This window comes from Leptonotus elevatus, chromosome 21 (assembly GCF_054856555.1).
Source record: "Leptonotus elevatus isolate MCC_2025b chromosome 21, RoL_Lele_1.0, whole genome shotgun sequence".
NCBI classification, from domain to species: domain Eukaryota; kingdom Metazoa; phylum Chordata; class Actinopteri; order Syngnathiformes; family Syngnathidae; genus Leptonotus; species Leptonotus elevatus.
Window position 1 is genome coordinate 11,489,794 of NC_141259.1, and position 19,374 is coordinate 11,509,167.

The following is a 19,374-nucleotide window of genomic DNA, read 5'->3' on the forward strand; positions in this document are numbered from 1 at the left end:
ACGGTCAGAAGCAGACCGGCACTCGTTTCTTATTGGCCCGCTGCCAGTGATGGGAAGTAACCAAGTACAGATACTTTGAGTATTTAACTTTACTGATGACTTTTTACTTTAACTACCATTTATTTGAAAAAATAAAAATAAAAAATATACAAAATTCAGTTTGAATGTAAAAAATAAATAAATAATAGTCACATTTTTTTTCATTCTTTATAAAAATAAAAATAAAAGGTTGGAAAAAAGTTTAATGGAAATTGGCACGTAAAACATGATAAAACGTTGTTTTTTTAAAATACCGGCGCACCAAATTCAGTTTGAATGTTACAAGATATCACATATTTATTTTAATTTTCTAAAAACAAAAAATAAATTTTTTGGGGAAATAGTAATAATTAATAATAAAATTTAAAGTTAAATGTTACAAGATAGACTTTTTAAATTGGATTATTTGGGAATAAAATCACAATGGTAAAAATCTACAAGATATCGTCATAAGACATTTAAAATTTTTAAGTTGAATGTTACAAGATATTAGATAAATATTTCTATATATATATCACTTTTTTTTATTAAAAAAAAACAGTCACAATGTTACAGATATCATCCTTTTGTTTTTATTATATATTTTGTAAAAATAAAAAATAATAAAAAGTTGAATGTAAATTTCTAAAAAAAATTAAACATATTTCTATTCAAAATTAAAAATATATGTATTATAAAGATAAAGCTTTTATCAGACTATTTTTTTTTAAGTTACAAGATACTGACTATAAAAAACAATGAAATGATTGTTTTGAATTAAAATTTGTCACACTTGTTATCTACAATCATTTTCATGTATAATCAAATAAAAAATATTGGTTATGTAAAAATGGCAAATTTATCACACAAACATTTAATCACTACATATTGTGTTGTTTTTTCACATAAACTAAAAACTAGAGAACATGAATGTTAGCTATCACTCAATATAAAATAAAAACCATTTTGAATGTGAGAATGATCAATCATCAATAACAAATAGTGTGAGTATGTCATTACATTTTACTGCTTGGCATATGTTGACCTCCAGTATAATGAATTGCTTTGAACACAAGATGAAGTGGCCCTCGTCTTCCTTCCATTTTTGTATCTGACCTACCGTGGATGACGCCAACAAATATGGCGACTTGTCCCAACATGCCCGCCCCTTCTAAAGCACCTCCCGTAGCCGCAATTTCTTGTTTGAATTGTACGAACTTCTCAAAGGTTGTGTGTTGTTTTGGAGGAAAGCCGCTTTGGGATTAGTGCTGCTTTACAGAGCACAACGCTGAAGGAAAAATACTCGCAAGACGGCGTGTTACAACTAATTTAGAGTCGACGTCCTTTTGATGGCGGAGCTCGGCGCGCCGCTATTGAAAGCCGCGTAAATCAATGTTTTGTTAGCCAGCAGAACAAACTGGAAGGTTACAGAAGTTGCTCAAGGTTTGCTATTACTGCCGTTAAAACATTTGGTATGATGAGCCTCATAATAGTACTGAGAACCAGTGAACTGTGGCTGGCTTGTGCGCTAGCCTAGCATTTACCTTCTAAAGGATTGTTTTGTTTTTAAAAAAAATCTATTTGTAAGCGTTGATAAATTATGGATTCCAAAGAACTATTAACCATGGCATACAATGGCTCCTAACTAACTGTGGCAAGGTAGCGAACCTAGCCTAGCATTTGCCTGCTAATTTTTTTTCTAGAAATCTGAAGGAAAAAATAACAATATAATTTGTAGATCCCAAAAATATGAACTATGAAAATATTAGTCCAGAAATTGCTTTGATTAATGGCCAACTGCGGCTAGCTTGTAAACTATTCTAGCATTGGCCTTCTAAAATGCTTTTACAACAACTAATCGCTCAATGTAGCTAGCTTGCAAAACTAGCCTAGCATTTACATCCAACATTGTTTCCTAAAGGGATCCATTAAATAGTAAAGCGTAAGGACAATCCCTAATAAACAACCAACTGTGGCTAGCTAGCAAATTTGGTCTAGAATTTGCCTTAAAATATAAAATTATTTGCTATAAATTTCTATACACAAATGCAAAAAAAATCCTCTGGGGTAACCACAAAGGACTTGTAGCATTTATTAGTCCCAGAATACTGTGATAAATCTTCCAAAGGCAGCTGGTTAGCTAACGTAGCCTACAATTTTCACAGTAGTATTTGCTCTTTTACAAAAAAAAATATATATATATATAACATTTTACAAAATATTGTTCTAGAAAATTTCTGACTGCAAATTTCTTTCTGGGATCCGTATATTATGTACTCTGAAACTGATTCCTAGGAAGCAGTTGTAGCAAAACAGCCTCAACAAACTGCTAACTGCTGCTAGCGTAGCATTTGTCAATCTCTACAAGACATTTTGTTCTACTGGACAAACATTCTTCATATCATAAATATGTGATCATAGCACAGAAGCTCCTGAACGACAAGATGATGAAACGCGGCCCCCAGCGACTGATCGTCTTACTGCTTCATAAAAACATCTGCCATAAAGCGATTTGGGGCCCCTTCACGATCCATTTGAACTTTTTCACGGGGTCTTTTGAGTGCACATATAAATAAAACGAGGTGGATGTTCCTGTGTGTGTGAGGTTGTTAGCTAGCGTCATTCTTATTTTTAATATAATATGAGAGTCACGAAACTGAAAATCGTCAGATTAACTGAGCGAAACGATTTCAAATGGCAAAGTCCTCCAACAAAATAGCAATCTGGTAACTTTTGTTCTTCAACCCTTGGTGGGCAATTGCAATGTTTAACTACCAATAAAAGATTAAATCGTGACAGTCAAATCGTAAAGTCACCATAAATTAATTTCCTATTTTGTACATTTTTGAAGTCTGTCTGTTTTCGTCCGATTCTCGCGATTAGCACTATAATGTATTTTCAGGAACTTACAGTATGTGACGACAATAAAAGTAAACACTAAGAAAAAAAAAGCCAATCCAGACGATCCTGAAGTTGCCGAAACATTAAAATTCTGTAGGTTTTTAAAAATGTATCCAAAAAGACGACAAAATAAATTCCCTTCCTAGTTAGCAACTAGTGGAAAATAAACAGATGACCGTGGCTAATTAGCAAAACCTAGCATTTACTTTCTCAAATGCTCTTCTAGAAATGTTTCTTCAGAAATCTACAAAAAGTAAAATACAAATATTTTGAGTATACTTTAAGCGTGAATAACCGCTGATAAACTACTAATAGCCAGCTAGCTAAAATGATTAGTCACATAATAACTCTGATAAACAGATGAGTGCAGCTAGCTAGTGAACCTAGCCGCATTTGCCTTTTACTGTAAGACCCTAGTGAGGATAAACGGTTCAGATAGTGGATGGATGTAAAATTATCTTAAAAAAAATGTTTACACAAAAAGACTTCAATTTCCCTCAGGGTGCTCCTAAAGTATTTTGACTACACAGAAGACTTCAGATAAACGCTTAACCGTGGCTAGCTTCGAGAATCAATCAATTAGCCCACATGCGACCATGAATCTTTATGTTGAAAATGTTACTCTTAAAATGGTGTTAGTGTCAAGTCAGAAGAGTTTTTCCAGAAAATGTAACAGGTGTCAGTCGTGGACTGACTCGCCTATGGAGTGCGCAGGCACACACCTACACACAAACACACGGCGTAGCCCAACCCCCTGGCACTCTTTCACCTCAGTTCAAAGTGGCTGTGGCTGTCTAGCCTTGGCGTTTAATGTTTAAGTATTGGGAGCGGCCCCGAGGAGAGCAAATAAAAAGCCTTTACACACTCAGGAGAGCTGTGATTCCAACATTTACTGTATTGTGACATTCCCATTGTGAGCCACGTACACCGCCTTCGTCCTTTTTGGCTGGGGAGAAGAGTGTTCGGGTTCGAGCAAGGCGGGAAGCAGAACTGGTGAAAGTACTCACACTGTAGTTTAGTACAAGTGCAGATGCTAAAGAAAAGGGATTGTGGTGTCTTGTAGCATTCATGTTACTGTTTGATTTTCTTTTTTAAATAGAATGTGTAATGTCTTTTAACATTTATTTTTCTGTTTTATTTTCATTTTTTTATTCAAACAAAATCAGCTATTAAAAAAATTTAAATAAAATGTACAATATATTGCATACTTTCAATTTAATTTTTTTTATTTAAAAAAAAATGCCTTTAAAAAATGTTAAGTAGCAAAAAGTCTGATGGCTTGTAGTAACATCCACCTGTTCTATTTTTTTTTTTTTTATCAAACTAAGAAATGTTGAATAAAAAGTAGTCTGATATTCAACTCCTGGACTATATAATACAAAACAAAAAATAAAAAACTGAAATAAATAAAGGAAAAAAAGTCACATTGGCTTGACTTTTATGTTAACAAAAAGTGTAGCCTAGCAAAATGCTAAATAAGCTAATGCTAACTGGAGGGGAAAAAAAATCAGTTTGACAAAAATAACGTTATCTATTTTGACTAAAAAAAACATCTAAATAAAATGTGTGACATCTTGTCACATTACACTTTTAATTTCATTTTTTTTTATTAAAAAACTGTCTTTAAAAATGTTAAGTAGCAAAAAGACTGATAGCTTGTAGTAACATCCGTCTGTTCTATTTTTTTTAATCAAACTGAGAAATGTTGAATAAAAAGTAGTGTGAAATTAAACCCCTGTACTTTAGAAATACAAAAAAATAAGACTGAAATAAATATAAGGAGAAAAAAAAAAATCACATTGCTAGCATTAGCTTGACTTTTATGCTAACAAAAAATGTAGCCTTGCAAAATAAGCCAATGCTAACTGGAAAAAAAAATCATAGTTTGAAAAAAATAACGTTATCTATAGCTAAAGAGTTAAAAGTACATATAAATGTTTTCAATTGGAGTAAGTAAACTAAAAAGTCATCCGAAGTACAGCTACCTGAAAAATCTACTCAAGTACAGTAACAAAGTATTTGTACTTAGTTACTTCTCACAACACAATGCTGCTGCCGCTGCTTGTGCATGGCGAACAGGAAATCCTATTTGTCGCCAAGACAAACAACCCAGAAAGCCTGATACTACTTACATGTTTGTGCGCCATTATTCCCGCACTCCTAATCCGTCTAACAATGTTACAAAACATTCCGACACGAGGAGGCTTTAACGTGCTAATTGGGAGCAGGAGGAGGAGGAGGTGGAGGCGACTCAAGTCAACAGCGCTACCTTCAACGTCCCGCGACTTGGACGAACAGAACTTATTCTTCAAAATTCAATGATGTCAACCGAGCCAAGCAATCAAGTATTTGCCGCTTATCAGAAGCCAACGCTGTTAACCAATGCTAATCAGCGCGTCTATGCAGCTCTGCTTACCTTTTGACTTTGAAAGCAGGGGCGCTACTTCTTGATGATAACGTTTCAGACAGTGTGGTTGCTTGAAAGTAGCTCTGGATCTTCACCCTGTCGTCGTGTGGGAACGATTATGTAAATTAAAAGCGCTCACTCACAGGCACATTTTCAGATAATCAGCAGATATCTTGAGATTTGCGTGGTATAGTTGCATTTCACTTTTAATTTTACTCTAGAGACTATTTGTATACATGGAAGCAAATACAAAAATATATATATTTTCATAAGATATCCTCTTTAACATCCAGTGGTTGATTTTATTCAATTTTTGTGTAATTGTTTTTTTTTTTTTTTTTTTTAATGAGATGCGTTCACATAAAATAAGTAAAACCGGATTAGCCGCCACATGCGACCTTGGCGAGAATGGTGTAGTAACGACCTCAATCCTTCAAGAAGTGTTTGGGAGGAAAGCAGCCTAACTTTTGCTGTGTCACCTCTATTAGCAAAAAAAAGTGTGGGAAAGGAGACTTAATGTAGCAAAAGCAGGGCAAAATGTTGTAGGATTGTTGACGAATTTGCATTTAGAACGAAAGCTTTCATCTTTTCACTTATATTCATTTCATCTAGCTAGCGTCAGAAGTTAAAGTATGAGAACTAGCAAAGTTAGATTCCCCCTCAAAAAACAAAACAGGAGTAAAAGTAAAGCGTCATGAATTGTAGCGAATACAAACCACTCCAGACCTGTAGTTAGCTTAATTGCTAGCAAATCATTGATTTGAGAACTAACCTTGCTATGCCGTGCTAGCGCTCTCTCGCTTAGCACCTAGCATTATACATACAATACCAGTAGGAAACAGTATTGTACGTTAATTTAAAAGAGTCCGGCCACCAAAAAGAAGGTATAACAGTATGTGTCATAAAAATAAAAATAAAGTCGTAAGCTGTTACGAATATTGTTCCACTCCAGTCCTGTGGGTGGCAACAATGAGCACTCAATTTTGACAACTGATACAAATCTATGGCATAAACCTCCGCCAAGGCATAACAAAAATGCTAGCTAAAGCTAGCCTACTCACTTTTTGATTAGTGACAGGTGTAATTGCTTATTTTTATATACAGTAGTCACATATTGCAGTAAATAATCCACTAAAGTCCTTTAGGTGGCAAAGATCCATATTAAGATATTTGAAGGAGAAGAAGCTGTGGTTAAGGTATACGATCGAGCACAGACCTCTGCCAAGGCAGAAGAAGAAAAATTTAATCAATAGATCACATAATTGAATTTTTAAACCTTGTATACAATGCTACTACATTGTCTGTGGCGTGGCGTCCCTCAGGGCATCACCACTGCAGCATCTCTACGGGATGGAGGGAACAATTCCCCGCCGCTTGCCAAACGCACACGCCATCTTTTGGCGGCGGCGGACGACGTGGGCGAGTGGCAGGTTGGTCGGCGAGCCAACATGGAGGTCAGCCAGGATGAGCTTTAATGAGACGGAAAGTGCAGCGAAAGACTGGCATCGGCCGCCACTGGCAGGGCCACGAGTGGCATCCAAATGACGCAGGCACTTCTGCTATTACTTCATCGTTCCACACTTTTGTGCTGCTTTTTGAAAGCTCTTAATAAAAAGGGACTGATTCCAATTTTACATTTTTTTTTTATACATGTTTATGTATTTTTTTTGTTGCCATTTCTTTTGTTTTAACAAAAAACGTAAACATCTTTACAATACCATGTTCATTATTTATTTATTTTTTACTTTACCATAAAAATAAATAAATAAATTGTGCTAAAAAAAATTATTTGCATTTGTTTTCTTATTGGCTGAGGTAAGCTACATGGGTTCATACATCCCTAATGTAACTAAATATGATTTCGCCTGATGGTGAAGTGACAGGCAATAACTTTAGTTATATTTTTTTGTTGAATTTGATGGGGTTTTTCCCGCCCCAAAAAAATCTTAACTTCATATAAGTATATTTAAATAATTTGTATTTCATTATCGCTCTTTTTACTTAAAAAAAAAAGAAAAAAAAAAGGGGGTTGTTTGCTTTTTATAGTTATTTAAAATAAGTCATTAAAAAAATGAATATATTTTTATATATACATATATTTTAACTGTATTATCCTAATTCTATTTTATTTCTGACTGAGGTAAATTATTCCACTCCCTCACTAATGCAACCAAGCATGGTTCTGATTTAAAATGAGTTTGTACAATACTATAGAAAGTACTACAATATGCTTAATTTTCCCTTTCTTTTTACTGAACCTTGGAAGTTTTGGTTTCCGATTTTTTCAGCTCAATATCCAACATGAGAAGAAAAAAATGCACACTTTAAAAATAATCTAATGATGATCATTATTATGATGAAAAAATATTGTGCAGTCCAAGAAAATGTGACTGGAGCCATTTTTGGGCCTCGCCCCTCAGTTTGGTAACTTCTGTTACAAAGGGGATTTCAATTAGACCAGTAAATTTCTTCTTCTTCTTCTTCTTCTTTTACTCTATGTGCACTACAGTAAAATTTCATACAACTCTTGCATATTTTGATGTGCTGCAAAAAGTTTGCCAACTACTGCTTGTGGATTGAAAGTGTAGAGCCTTGGTTGCGTTTTTTTGGGTGGCTTGGACGCGCGTACGTGCGCAACCAGGGCGCGCGCGCGCGCGTCGTCGTCTCTTGTCACGTTATGCCACTTTTGGAAAATGTATCACGCATGAGTTGCCACGGGACATATTCGTGAAAGTTCACGGGGGTACAGCTGGCCAAGAGGGTCGCCTTTTTATGTATATAGATATATAAATATATATATATATAATTGATGTTTTCCCATGGAGGAGCCCCTCCCAGCGACGCAACACATGCAGGTGGAAGGAAATCTGTGCTTTTTGTGTGTGTGGGTTGGTGTGGGCGAACATGAAGAGGGCGAGCCAATCAAGTCCCTCCCCTGCTATAGATCGCTGCTATAATACAAAGCAGTAAAAAGCGGGTCGCCTCACACAAGCGGCTGCAGCTCGACTTGAAGATCCGGCGGGTTTCTTTTTTTTTTCTTATTATTTTGATTTCATTTCACCTCCTTTAAAAAAAAAAAGGGGGAGAGAAAAGAAGGAGAAGCGGGCATAACAAGCCTCCTTGGATGTTCTTCCCCCTTTCTTAAGACGTCCATTTCCGCACCTGCCGTATATAGAAGAGGACCGGAGAGGAGGGGGGGGTGGCGAGCGACAAGGGCACCGGGAGAGAGCCGGCAAAGGCGCACCGAGAGGCGGCCACCTCGTGAAGGACACACACACACACACACACCCTCCCTCTCCCTCCCTCCCTCCCTCCTCCTCCCTTTCCCCCCCAACATGCTGCTGTGGACCAGAATAGTCCTGGTGGCCGTCGTCTGCTCGTCCTTGGCGGTGTCCCCCGGCATGGGATGCGGACCGGGCCGGGGCTACGGCCGCAGGAGGCACCCCAAGAAGCTGACACCTCTCGCCCTCAAGCAGTTCATCCCCAACGTGGCCGAGAAGACCCTGGGGGCCAGCGGCCGCTACGAGGGCAAGATCACGCGCAACTCCGAGCGATTTAAAGAGCTCACGCCCAACTACAACACGGACATCATCTTCAAGGATGAGGAGAACACCGGCGCCGACCGGCTCATGACTCAGGTAAGAAAAAAAAAAAAACGCGTTTCTTCGCCACTCCGTGAACGCACCATCCCTTGTCAGCCCGATTGCGCACCTCCAAAGTGAAGTCTTTTTAGCCCCCTGGTGAACTCTGCGCATTATCCACGGCTCCACGCAGCCGAAACAGACCCTGCACTTTTTATTTATTTATATCAGTCAGATCTCACCCCCCCCCCCCCCTATATATAAAAGAAATAAAGTATCAACGCGGCAGCGCGCATGCGGACAGTCAGGGACGCTCGGCCTTCATTCTTGGTGACAGTGGATTTAAAATATTCATGCGCAAGCCTTGTTCTTCGTATCTATATTTGTATCCTCCTCCAGCTGCTCCCTTTAATAAAAAATAAAATAAAAAAAAGCCAGATGGAGATAATTTGGAGTCAAATTTGTTGTCATTTTAAACAAAACGTGTCCTCTGTATTATTCAGGGGGAAAATGTCGGGTCCGGTCATCCAGACACAAATGGACAGAAATGACATTTTTGGGGGGAACGTTTTTGAATTATTCACAAGCTCGATTCGGCTCGTGGTGGTCCTGATGTGGAGGCTGGTGGTCCTGATGAGGGCCAGACGTGAGCTGAGGAGTCGAGATGAAATATTCACCGTGCGTGCGTGCGTGCGTGCGGTCGCTCGCTCGCTCCAGTCTCACCCCCGCGATCCTCCCCCATCATCGCGTCTACTTACCGGCAGCCACGCACGCATCTCGGGGACGATATGGTCCATATTACGTCTCAGCGAAAATAGATTTTTTTTTTTTAACGACAGCAGATTAACTCTACGATGCATTGTCAACGAAACCACCCGGCGCTTGTCCGATCTCCACTATCAAGGTGATAACTGTTGGTTTTGTGCGTTTTAGCGCATTTTTTAAAATAAATGTCGATGAAACAAACGGTTAGCGTCTTTCCTCTTAAATCGTTAGTCAAGACCAAAAAAAGTGGCGACTTTGTGTGTCCGCGGCATAAGCACGGTCACATGGGGATTATTAAGGCTACAGTGCCGGTGCGTTTCACGGCTTTACGCACGAAGCCGGTCACCGTGAGAGTTTTACGCACGGGATTTTACGCATGAATGTCGGGTGGCTTATTTAGAATAAATGCATTTTGTGTTTGCGGACGCATGCCGAACGGTCCGCGTAAGCTTCCTAACAAAAAAGCGCGCTGAATGAAGTCATTAGTCGGTTCGTTTTATGCTTGATTAAGTCCAAGTGAATTCCAGATTGCCATTTTATGGATGGAGTTTCGTTTCATGTTTTATTATGAAGTCGCGCTTAATTGACAGAAGCTAATTAAGCGTGAAATCACCCCCCCCCCCTCCCCCCTCCCCCCTTCTGCTTGTCAAAATGGCTGTTTGCGCTGACAGGTAGCTGAGAAGTGTTTCCTCAAACCAAATCATTTGTGAAACGGATTAAGAGGTTGGCTGTTGGACAACTTTAACCCCCTCCTTCCCGAAGCACAAAGTCCGGGTGGGGGGGGGGGGAAGGCTGGTGGGGGCTTTACGGTGGCTGAACAGAATTGGGCTTGATTTGCGGCACACGACCTAATGAATTAATAAATAGGGGCCCTTTACGGCTTACTTCGAATGCCCCCCACCCCCACCCCACCCCCACTTTTTTTTTTTTTGCCTTGTGCGTTTAATGCAGCGCATTCTACAAGTGTGATATGCTCATAAAGCTGCAGCCGCTGATATATGTGCAGACTGCAGGAGAAAAAGGAGAGCTTGTGGACATTTCACAAGTCTGTCAGTCAGCAGGCGACTTAAGGAGGCGCGTCACGTCCGCCCCCCCATCCCCGATCCCATAAGACTTTGCTGGACAAGAAGAATGAAAGTGCTCCCTGAAAAGCCTCTTTGTGATGTTTTTATTTGACATATCGCTCGAGTGTGGAGAAGAATTGTCTCGGGGAAGGTGAAGCATCCTCGCTGAGGCCCAAAGGGAGCTTTTATTTATTGGCTAGATTACAAATTTATTCCAAATGGTCACCTGCTGCCCCTCTAATGTGAGTCGTGTTGCGTTCAATGGCACATAAACATAAAAAAAAAATGGAGAAGAGGGAGGGGGGTGGGGGGACCCTTATGTTCCCATGCAGACCCATATGTTATAGAGCAGTCAAGCGAATGTGGGCTCTTATCAATATTTCATTGTGGGCTTTTTTCTTTTTTTTTTTCCCCTTCCTTTATCCGAGATGTGCCCTCTGACGCGGCTGCTCGGCGCTGAGAAATAAAAATGCAAGCTCACATTTAAACATCACACCAGCTCTCGGCCATGCAGACAGCGAAAGGATATGCTTCGCAAGATTCCAAAGCGGATAAATGTTGGAGAAATGAAATAGTCGGAATTAAAAGCGCGTCATGATGCTGGATGGTCTGTTCTTGTTTTAATGACAGAGTCTACAGATTACAGTATTTGTAATTCAACCTCCTAATATTGAGTCAACAGTACAAAAAGTAGTAACTTTGAGTGGCACATCCCCAAAAAGAACATTTTGCACCCAATGGTATTGAACTCAAAAGCTCTCACAGGACCGCAAAGTGGGCCTCCAACCTGCTCACATCAATTTGGCCAAGTAATTGTACTTTTTCCAGTACGAAAATGTTATCTTGAAATCAAGGGTACACTAAAAACTAGGGTTCAAAAATGGACTGATTCTCTACTTTGAGTCAAGAAGTGGCTCTTTTAGTGTAAACAACTCGTAAATATTGACCAGATCCTTTACTTTGGACCGATCGGTCCATTTTTGATCCATAATTGAGTTACTTTTGACCTAACTGTTTTTAGTGTGTAGGAAAGTAGTAGTACCAAATGGTCAGAAATTGAGGTACAGGATAGTCACTCATGTCCCCCACAGAGATCATTACTATATGCAGCTATTTAAACCTTTTCCAAGAGCAATACAAAGTTGTCGTCTAGTGTCGAGTGTACAAAACCGGTTGATAGGGGCACAGCCCATTACTATTCCCAGACTCTAAAATAAAATTTTGGACCTTTCATAGGGTCAAAAAACTATGACAATCAAAAGTCAAGTACTGAGGGTGCCAAAATACCTTTTTCTGGAGGCTTCCCAGCTGTAAAGATACAAAAGTTGTGCCACTTGAGGCAAATATGGGTGCAGTGGGTGCCAATTTATGTCTTGAGGTTCTTTCTAGACTAAAGTATCCCCTGAAATGATACAGGGTGTGTTCCCAAGCTGTCAAGTCAAGCATTGATTGGTTAAATCTGTGTTGTAGGTACGATAGAATGGGACGGTAGGTGGCAGTTTGGGTCCCTCAAGGTACAAGCAATACATGTTCTGGGACCAGAAGTAAACGGTACAAACCACACCTTGTCAGAAATAGATATAAAAGCAGGTACCCAGTTTGGTCCCCAAGTCAATGTTTGTACCGTTTCTAGGGCTAAAAGACTCCAGATCTTAACTCATTTACTGCCATTGACGCCTATAAAAACATCAAAAAATAATTTTAACCATTTCTATTAGTTTAACTTTTTTTTCCAGAGTATGAAAACCTATACTTTTTTTTTTTTTTAAAAGATTACTAAAAATTAAGGGCGTCAGGCGATTTAATTTGTTTTTTTATTAATTAATTAATTAATCGCATGACTTCAATAGTTAACAAACGATTACTCACACATTTTAATATCTGTTCTAAATGTACATTTATTTATTTTTTCTAGGTTTTCATACTCTGGTTAACAAAAGTGGGGAAAATGTTAAACTCATAGAAATAGTCCAAATGAATTTTTCACACCTGTAGCCATCTATGGCAGTGAATGAGTTAATCTGAAGGCAGGTTAAGGGTACCGAAGGACACTTTTCCAGGGACAGAGTACAAAGTATGAGTCAACTCAATTCTGTCCTTAAGTCAGCAACTGTAAAATGGTAAAACCTTAACAGTAAAAAAAAAATATATATATATTTTACGAGTATAACCGTCAATGGCAGTGATTGAGTTAAAATGTACAATCCAAACAGGCTATAGTTATTTGGACTGTAAGGTTATATTAATGTTTCTATGGTTATTATAGTCAAGTTCTACTACTTTCTGGGAACTAAAGGACCATTTTCTGGTAGTATATTCCCAAGCCGAAGTAGTCCTGTATCAAGGGTACTAAAGCAGGGTAGTACCCTCATATTGTCAGGAATTGGGGTACAATGGGCACTGACATTGGAGTAAAAAAAATTCTAGGATTAGTCCTTTTATGCAAGATCACCAGAGGTGGCAAAGTCAGGTCCAGAAAGTAAAAACCCTGCCACAGTTACGCTTTAGCCATTGATGCTAGCTAGTTAGCTCCCTAGCAGGTAAACAAGCTCCATGGGAGCTAGCTAGCTAGCTAGCTAGCACCTGGGGCTAAAGCCAAACTGTGGCAGGGTTTTTACTTTGCCACCTCTGAAGATCAATAAGGTATGAGAAGAGGATGTACCCTGTAGGGATAATAATTTGATTCTGAACTATTTGTATGGCCAAAAAAGTACAGGATTGAGTATGAAAGATGCATTTTGAAGGTACCAGCTCAAGCGATAAAAACATTCCACCCTTTAAGACTCACCATTCGTTCCGCCATGGTGAAATGCCGTACGTTCAGTCACCGATGCTCCGTCTCGTCCGTAGCGGTGCAAAGACAAGCTGAACTCGTTGGCCATCTCCGTGATGAACCAGTGGCCCGGCGTCAAGCTGCGGGTCACCGAGGGCTGGGACGAGGACGGCCACCATTTCGAAGAGTCCCTCCACTACGAGGGCCGGGCGGTGGACATCACCACGTCGGACCGCGACAAGAGCAAGTACGGCACTCTGTCCAGGCTGGCGGTGGAGGCAGGCTTCGACTGGGTCTACTACGAATCCAAAGCCCACATCCACTGCTCGGTGAAAGCAGGTACGTTTGTGCAAAACAAGGAGACGTGCAGCAGCAGCAGCGACAAACAATGAACCGAAAATAACTGAACAAAAGACAAGAGACTAAATACACTAACGCTGATTGACAAGACGAGACACACCTGGGCAAGACACAAGTGGCAGAGGGCACTGATTGGTTGACACACGAGGAAGGTCAGGCTAACATGTGGATCGCATAAAGCTTAACGAGACAAGGGGAGGGCACTGGGACAACAGAAACAAAATCGACGACACAGACAAAAGACAAACAACAAACCAAACCACAACAGCGTTAACTAGGGTGGACTCTGGAGATGACCGTAATTTAAATTCATTAAAGCGTTGAAAAAATTACCTCCGTTTTATTTACAAGCTTTGTAGAAGAAAGTAGAAACAGAAGTACAAAAATGCCATTAATCGTGATTAATCGTGCGATTAATTAGTTGTTGTTTTTTAATCGTTTGACTGCACAACTTTTATGATCAAACCAGAGCATTACTGTTACAATTCTTATAATCATACTGGAAAGTAATTATTATTATTTTTTAATTTTACAGAAAATTGACCAATTTTAAGAGTCCCGTTTAGGATCCTAGTGGAACACCCTGCGAAGTTAGGAAAAAATTGTCCCAGATACAAGTTTCACCTATCAACACCAAATTTGGTGGACAAATCTGTTATGACAGGACCCACAAAAAAGTCTCAAGGACCCATGCCTGAAATTGAACAGGAACTCGTCCATTCTGGTGTATTTCAGAGCTCATACATTGACAAACCATTACTTGGAAATTCATCCAAATAAGCCACAATAGACTAAAAGATAACTCAATGACTAAATAACAACTATCTCACCCCTTCTATGGGGATTCTAACAAACTCAAAAACGGACAAATTTGGATTAAAATGACATCCTCAAAGTGTTCAAGAAACCACCAGCACCTGCACCAGCTCCTGACACCAATGCGCTGATTAGCACCAAATTTGCTGGACATGTCTATCATAACAAGATTCACACACACAAAAAAAAAAGTCTTAGGATAAAAGAATTCACCCAAATGAGCCCCAATTGGAATCACATGTCTGAGTTGGCTGGGTGACTAAATTGTGATGTTTTTTTGGGCTATGCCAACTAAAATGGGCAGAAATTTGAATGATCGCTTCCTGGATTGAAAAATGAGCGGGCTATGATGACACGAGATGAGCTTTCATTCTTATTAAAGTCTCTAGAAGCCCTTGTTAAAAAATAAACACTTAATTGGACATTTTAGTTCGCAGACCACCTTTTTAGAATTTCAGCCATTTGAAAAAAAAAACACACGAATTAATCGGATCATCAACGATTATTTTTATTTTATTTGTATTTATTAATTACGAGGACAAAAAGACAAAAACAGGAACAAAATATTTGAATTTTTTAATTAATTAATTTATTTATTTATTAATTTTAAAATGTAAGCAATTTTTGTTGCAGGTATTTGTGGTCTTACACTATATACAAATGATAAATCAATATTAAGATTTTTTATTTTTTTTCATCAATCATAAAAACCTCCAGTCATTGATCGTTGATCATAAGTGAGCTGATAAATCCCCCATTAATCATTCAGCACAAACTCTGTGAGATCACATTGTGGGCCGGCCCTCACGTATCATTTGGGGTCAGTCGACTTTACCAAAAGGATTTGCCCGCGAACAATGTTCAATCGCTCGGGCCAAATCTGGTTTGCGGGTTGTCACCTTATTTCATGGCCGGGAATCTTAAAAGAAGATTAAAAGCCCCCCCAGATTCTGCCCCCCGCACACCCCCACCCCCCTCCAGAAAGTGTGATCCTAGAGACTGGTATGTGAAGAGCGCCCACCAAGGCCAAAATTATTGTCATCAAGACGAGTCACAAAGCAGCCGCGCGGGCAGGGGGAAATGGGCGCGAGCATTTAAGGAGTCCGGGGGCCCTCATTTAAATTCAAATCTACAAGTGGAGAGTCTCGCAGGGTAAATAGTCAGTGGTGAGTCGCCTGTTTGTGTGAATTGTCACATAGAGGTCCCTGCACCTGAGCAAATATAGAAGGGAGGGGGGCAGTAAAAAAAAAAAGAAAAATCTTTAGCTGTCCACAAGCTGGGTTTGAATGACAATGGCTGCTCTTTATTGGGTTTTTTAATTAAGAATAGATGAGCCTGGGCTTTTTGGGGGGGCTCAGACTGCAGTGGACGGGCCAATACGCATCCGGCACGGAGGGGCAAAGAGGGCAAGGGATGCTCTTTTTTCTTTTTTTTTACTTTATACAGGAACTTTTGGAGGAATCTTGTGTGTCCGGATCAAGCAGACAAAAGTCTAAGTTGAAATTGAATTGAGCGGCGCCAAAAGAAAACCGGTTGTGTAGTACTTTCAGGACCTTTAGGGGGCGGATAAGTACTAAACTTTTGGAGAAAATTCCTTCACATTGTGTTTTTTTTTTTCAATTTTGAAAAATTTTGAAGACATTTGGGAGATTTAACTGTTAGTGATATTCTGTTGCTAACCAAAACAGCAGCACCTACAATGCGAATGAATGTGGTGTCTGGCATGTTGTAAATGTCAAATGTCTTTGTCTACCCTCCAACCTCACCCCCAACGCACACAAATTCTGCTTTCACTTAATAAATCAGTCATGTTTCAAAAATGCCTTTTCCATCTGCAGTTGAGTAACGCTAGTAAATTTGGTAAAAGACTAAACAGCAATTGCCAGCGCATAATGGGATGTTAATTCTAGCAGGGTTGCCGTCTATGTTGACAGAAAACTTTTTGGCTGCAAAGTCTGGAATTCAGCCCATTTGGATTCTGTTGCTAACCAAAACAGTAGCACCCACACAAATGTGCAGTGTGGCCAATTACAAACAGGTTGCTTTAAAATCAAAACAATCACTTTAGATGAATTGAATTAAATCACTAATGTTCTTTTCTTTCTTTTTTTAAGGCTGCAGTTGAGTATATGAGCATTTGAACTCGGTTGCTAACCAAAACAGCAGCACCCACTGAGCCAGGCAAATGGGGAATTTGGTTTTAAATTCTATAAATCAACTGAAACAGAGCAGTAATGATTGTTTAATGTCTCCACCAGCTGCAGTTGAGTGCATGCACTTTTGAACTCTGTTGCTAACCAAAACAGCAGTACTTACTGAGCCATGCAAATGTGGAGTTTGGCTAACTGTAAATAAGTTGCGTTCTGCATTATCTACAAATGAATTCAAATAAATCAGCCATGTTCTTAAAAAAAAAGCCTCCTGCTGCTGCAGTTGAATATATGCGCATTTTAACTCTGTGGCTAACCAAAACAGCAGCACCTATAGGCCTGAAGTAAAACGAGTTCCCTTTGTTGTTGATGTTGTTGTTTTTTGCATATTCTGCATTCAATTGACATTGAACTGAATCACTAAAGTTCCAGATATGCCTGCCCCGTCTGCAGTTGAGTAATTTGCGGAAATACAGTAAATGCAATAGAAACAAAACCGAATGGCAAAATGATTAACGGGAATAGTAAAATTAAAGAAGTTTGCTTAGAGGAAATAGCTAACTGCTAACCAAAACAGCAGCACCTATCTCGCAAATATGGCTTGTTGTAAATGTTGTTGTTGTTTTTTTCGGATTCACATGACATTGACTACCAGTATTTTTTTAATGCCTCTCCCATCTGCAGTTGAGTAAATCTATATCGACTACACTAAAGTGGGTTATGTCCACGTTACAGAAAACTCCGTGGCGGCCAAGTCCGGAGGCTGCTTCCCGGCAACCTCCACGGTGACCCTCCAGGACGGCTCCACCAAGCCGGTCCAGGCCCTCCAGAGCGGGGACAAAGTCCTGGCAGCGGACGCCGACGGCAAGCTCCTCTTCACGGACTTCCTCACCTTCCTGGACCGGGACTCGACCACCCGGCGGCTGTTCCACGTGGTGGAGACCGACGCGGGCCACCGGATCACGCTGACCGCCGCGCACCTCCTCTTCGTGGCCAACAACTCCACCGGGGGCTTCCGCGGCGCTTCGGCGGTGTTCGCCAGCCAGGTGCGGCCGGGCCAGAAGGTGCTGGTGCCGGACGGCGCGCGCCTTCGGCCGATGACGGTGGCGCGGATTTCCACCGAGGTTCACGTCGGCTCCTACGCGCCGGTGACCGCGCAGGGCACGCTGGTGGTGGACCGGGTGCTCGCGTCCTGCTACGCCGTGGTGAGCAGCCACGAACTGGCGCACTGGGCCCTGGCGCCGCTCCGGCTCGCCCAGTGGGTGTCATCGGTGCTCTCCGGCGCGCAGGCCGGTAACTGTACGCACGAGGACGGCGTGCACTGGTACTCCAAGGTGCTCTATCACTTAGGGACGTGGCTCTTGGACCCCAACGCCTTGCATCCACTCGGCGTTTCCAGCTGAAAGCAGACTTGAGGACCAGACTTTTCCACATAAAAAAAAAAAAAGAATAAATACAAATAAAAATTAAATAAATAAATGTAGGACTCTTCAGTAGATGAAATAATAATAATTAAAAGGAAAAAAAACTCGATAAAGGCCCCATGCAGTTGGAGTTGATGATGGGATATTTATTATTATTTCTGTGACTTTTCTATATGATGATGACGACGCGTCCCCCTTTCAGAGAATGAATGGAGCCTTAAAAAAAAGAGAGAGAAAAAAGTTTGAATAATTTATTCTCACATGAACTGATGGCTGCGGTGAAAAGTGTGCATAATCTATTTTTGTATGTGTCCGATGCAAAACCAACGAACAAGAAAAGACAAAAAAAAAATCAATAATGGCAAAGAGAAAGAAGCTAACTCTTGACAGGTTGTAATGTTCATAATGTGCATATATATATAAAACTATATATATGTATATATATGTATATATATAACTATATATATAGATATATATATAATTATATATATATATATATATATATATATATATATATATATATGAAAAAAGAAATATATATATATATATATATATATATATATATATATATATATATATATATATATATATATGTATGTATATATATGTATTTGTGTGTGTGTGTGTGCAACTGACTGTTATATTTTGGGGGACAAACAAACTTGGCGGGGTTCCATAAATTATATTTTTATACACAGAATTGTAAATTAGATTTTGACAGATCGCTACCGAATTTGAAATAGTGTAAAGATATGAGAATATATTTTAATTTAAATACAGTAGTAAATCGGGAAAAAGTGTTTGAAAATAAAAAAATAAAAATAAAAACTTTTGGGAGGTTGTCAGAGAGGGACAGACATTCTGCCTCTTTTTTTTTTTGTTGCTATTATTGCTTTTATTTTATTGTTTTCCTCTGAGAAAAAAAACTCATGCAGATTCTGACAATTCGGTAACAGTTACAAGTCGTATACTGTTTCGTTGAATAAATTAATAAGTAACTCATGTAAATATACTAAAATGTATTTTTCTTTTTTTTTTCCTCCATATTTTTAATAATAGGGAAATAGTTTTATAGATGCGGCAGATGCACAGTCTGGATAGTGAATATATATATA

The 19,374-nt window shown here is 39.5% G+C and overlaps 1 protein-coding gene across 1 annotated transcript; it reads left to right on the forward strand.

The window, feature by feature from the left end:
* The first annotated feature begins 8,329 nt into the window (after window positions 1–8,329).
* shha (sonic hedgehog signaling molecule a) lies at window positions 8,330–18,658 on the forward strand. The gene is made up of 3 exons (XM_086066551.1): window positions 8,330–8,964; window positions 13,587–13,848; window positions 17,571–18,658. Exons 1-3 carry the CDS (start codon window positions 8,662–8,664, stop codon window positions 18,236–18,238), a joined length of 1,233 nt encoding a protein of 410 aa, XP_085922677.1. The 5' UTR covers window positions 8,330–8,661; the 3' UTR covers window positions 18,239–18,658.
* The last annotated feature ends 716 nt before the right edge of the window (window positions 18,659–19,374 follow it).

Bases quoted from the DNA above. Each gene is read 5' to 3' on its own strand.
- shha (XM_086066551.1), top strand. From the start codon at position 8,662: ATGCTGCTGTGGACCAGAATAGTCCTGGTGGCCGTCGTCTGCTCGTCC. The intron at 8,965-13,586 runs GTAAGAAAAAAA...TCTCGTCCGTAG, and splicing joins CCGACCGGCTCATGACTCAG to CGGTGCAAAGACAAGCTGAA. The intron at 13,849-17,570 runs GTACGTTTGTGC...TCCACGTTACAG, and splicing joins CCACTGCTCGGTGAAAGCAG to AAAACTCCGTGGCGGCCAAG.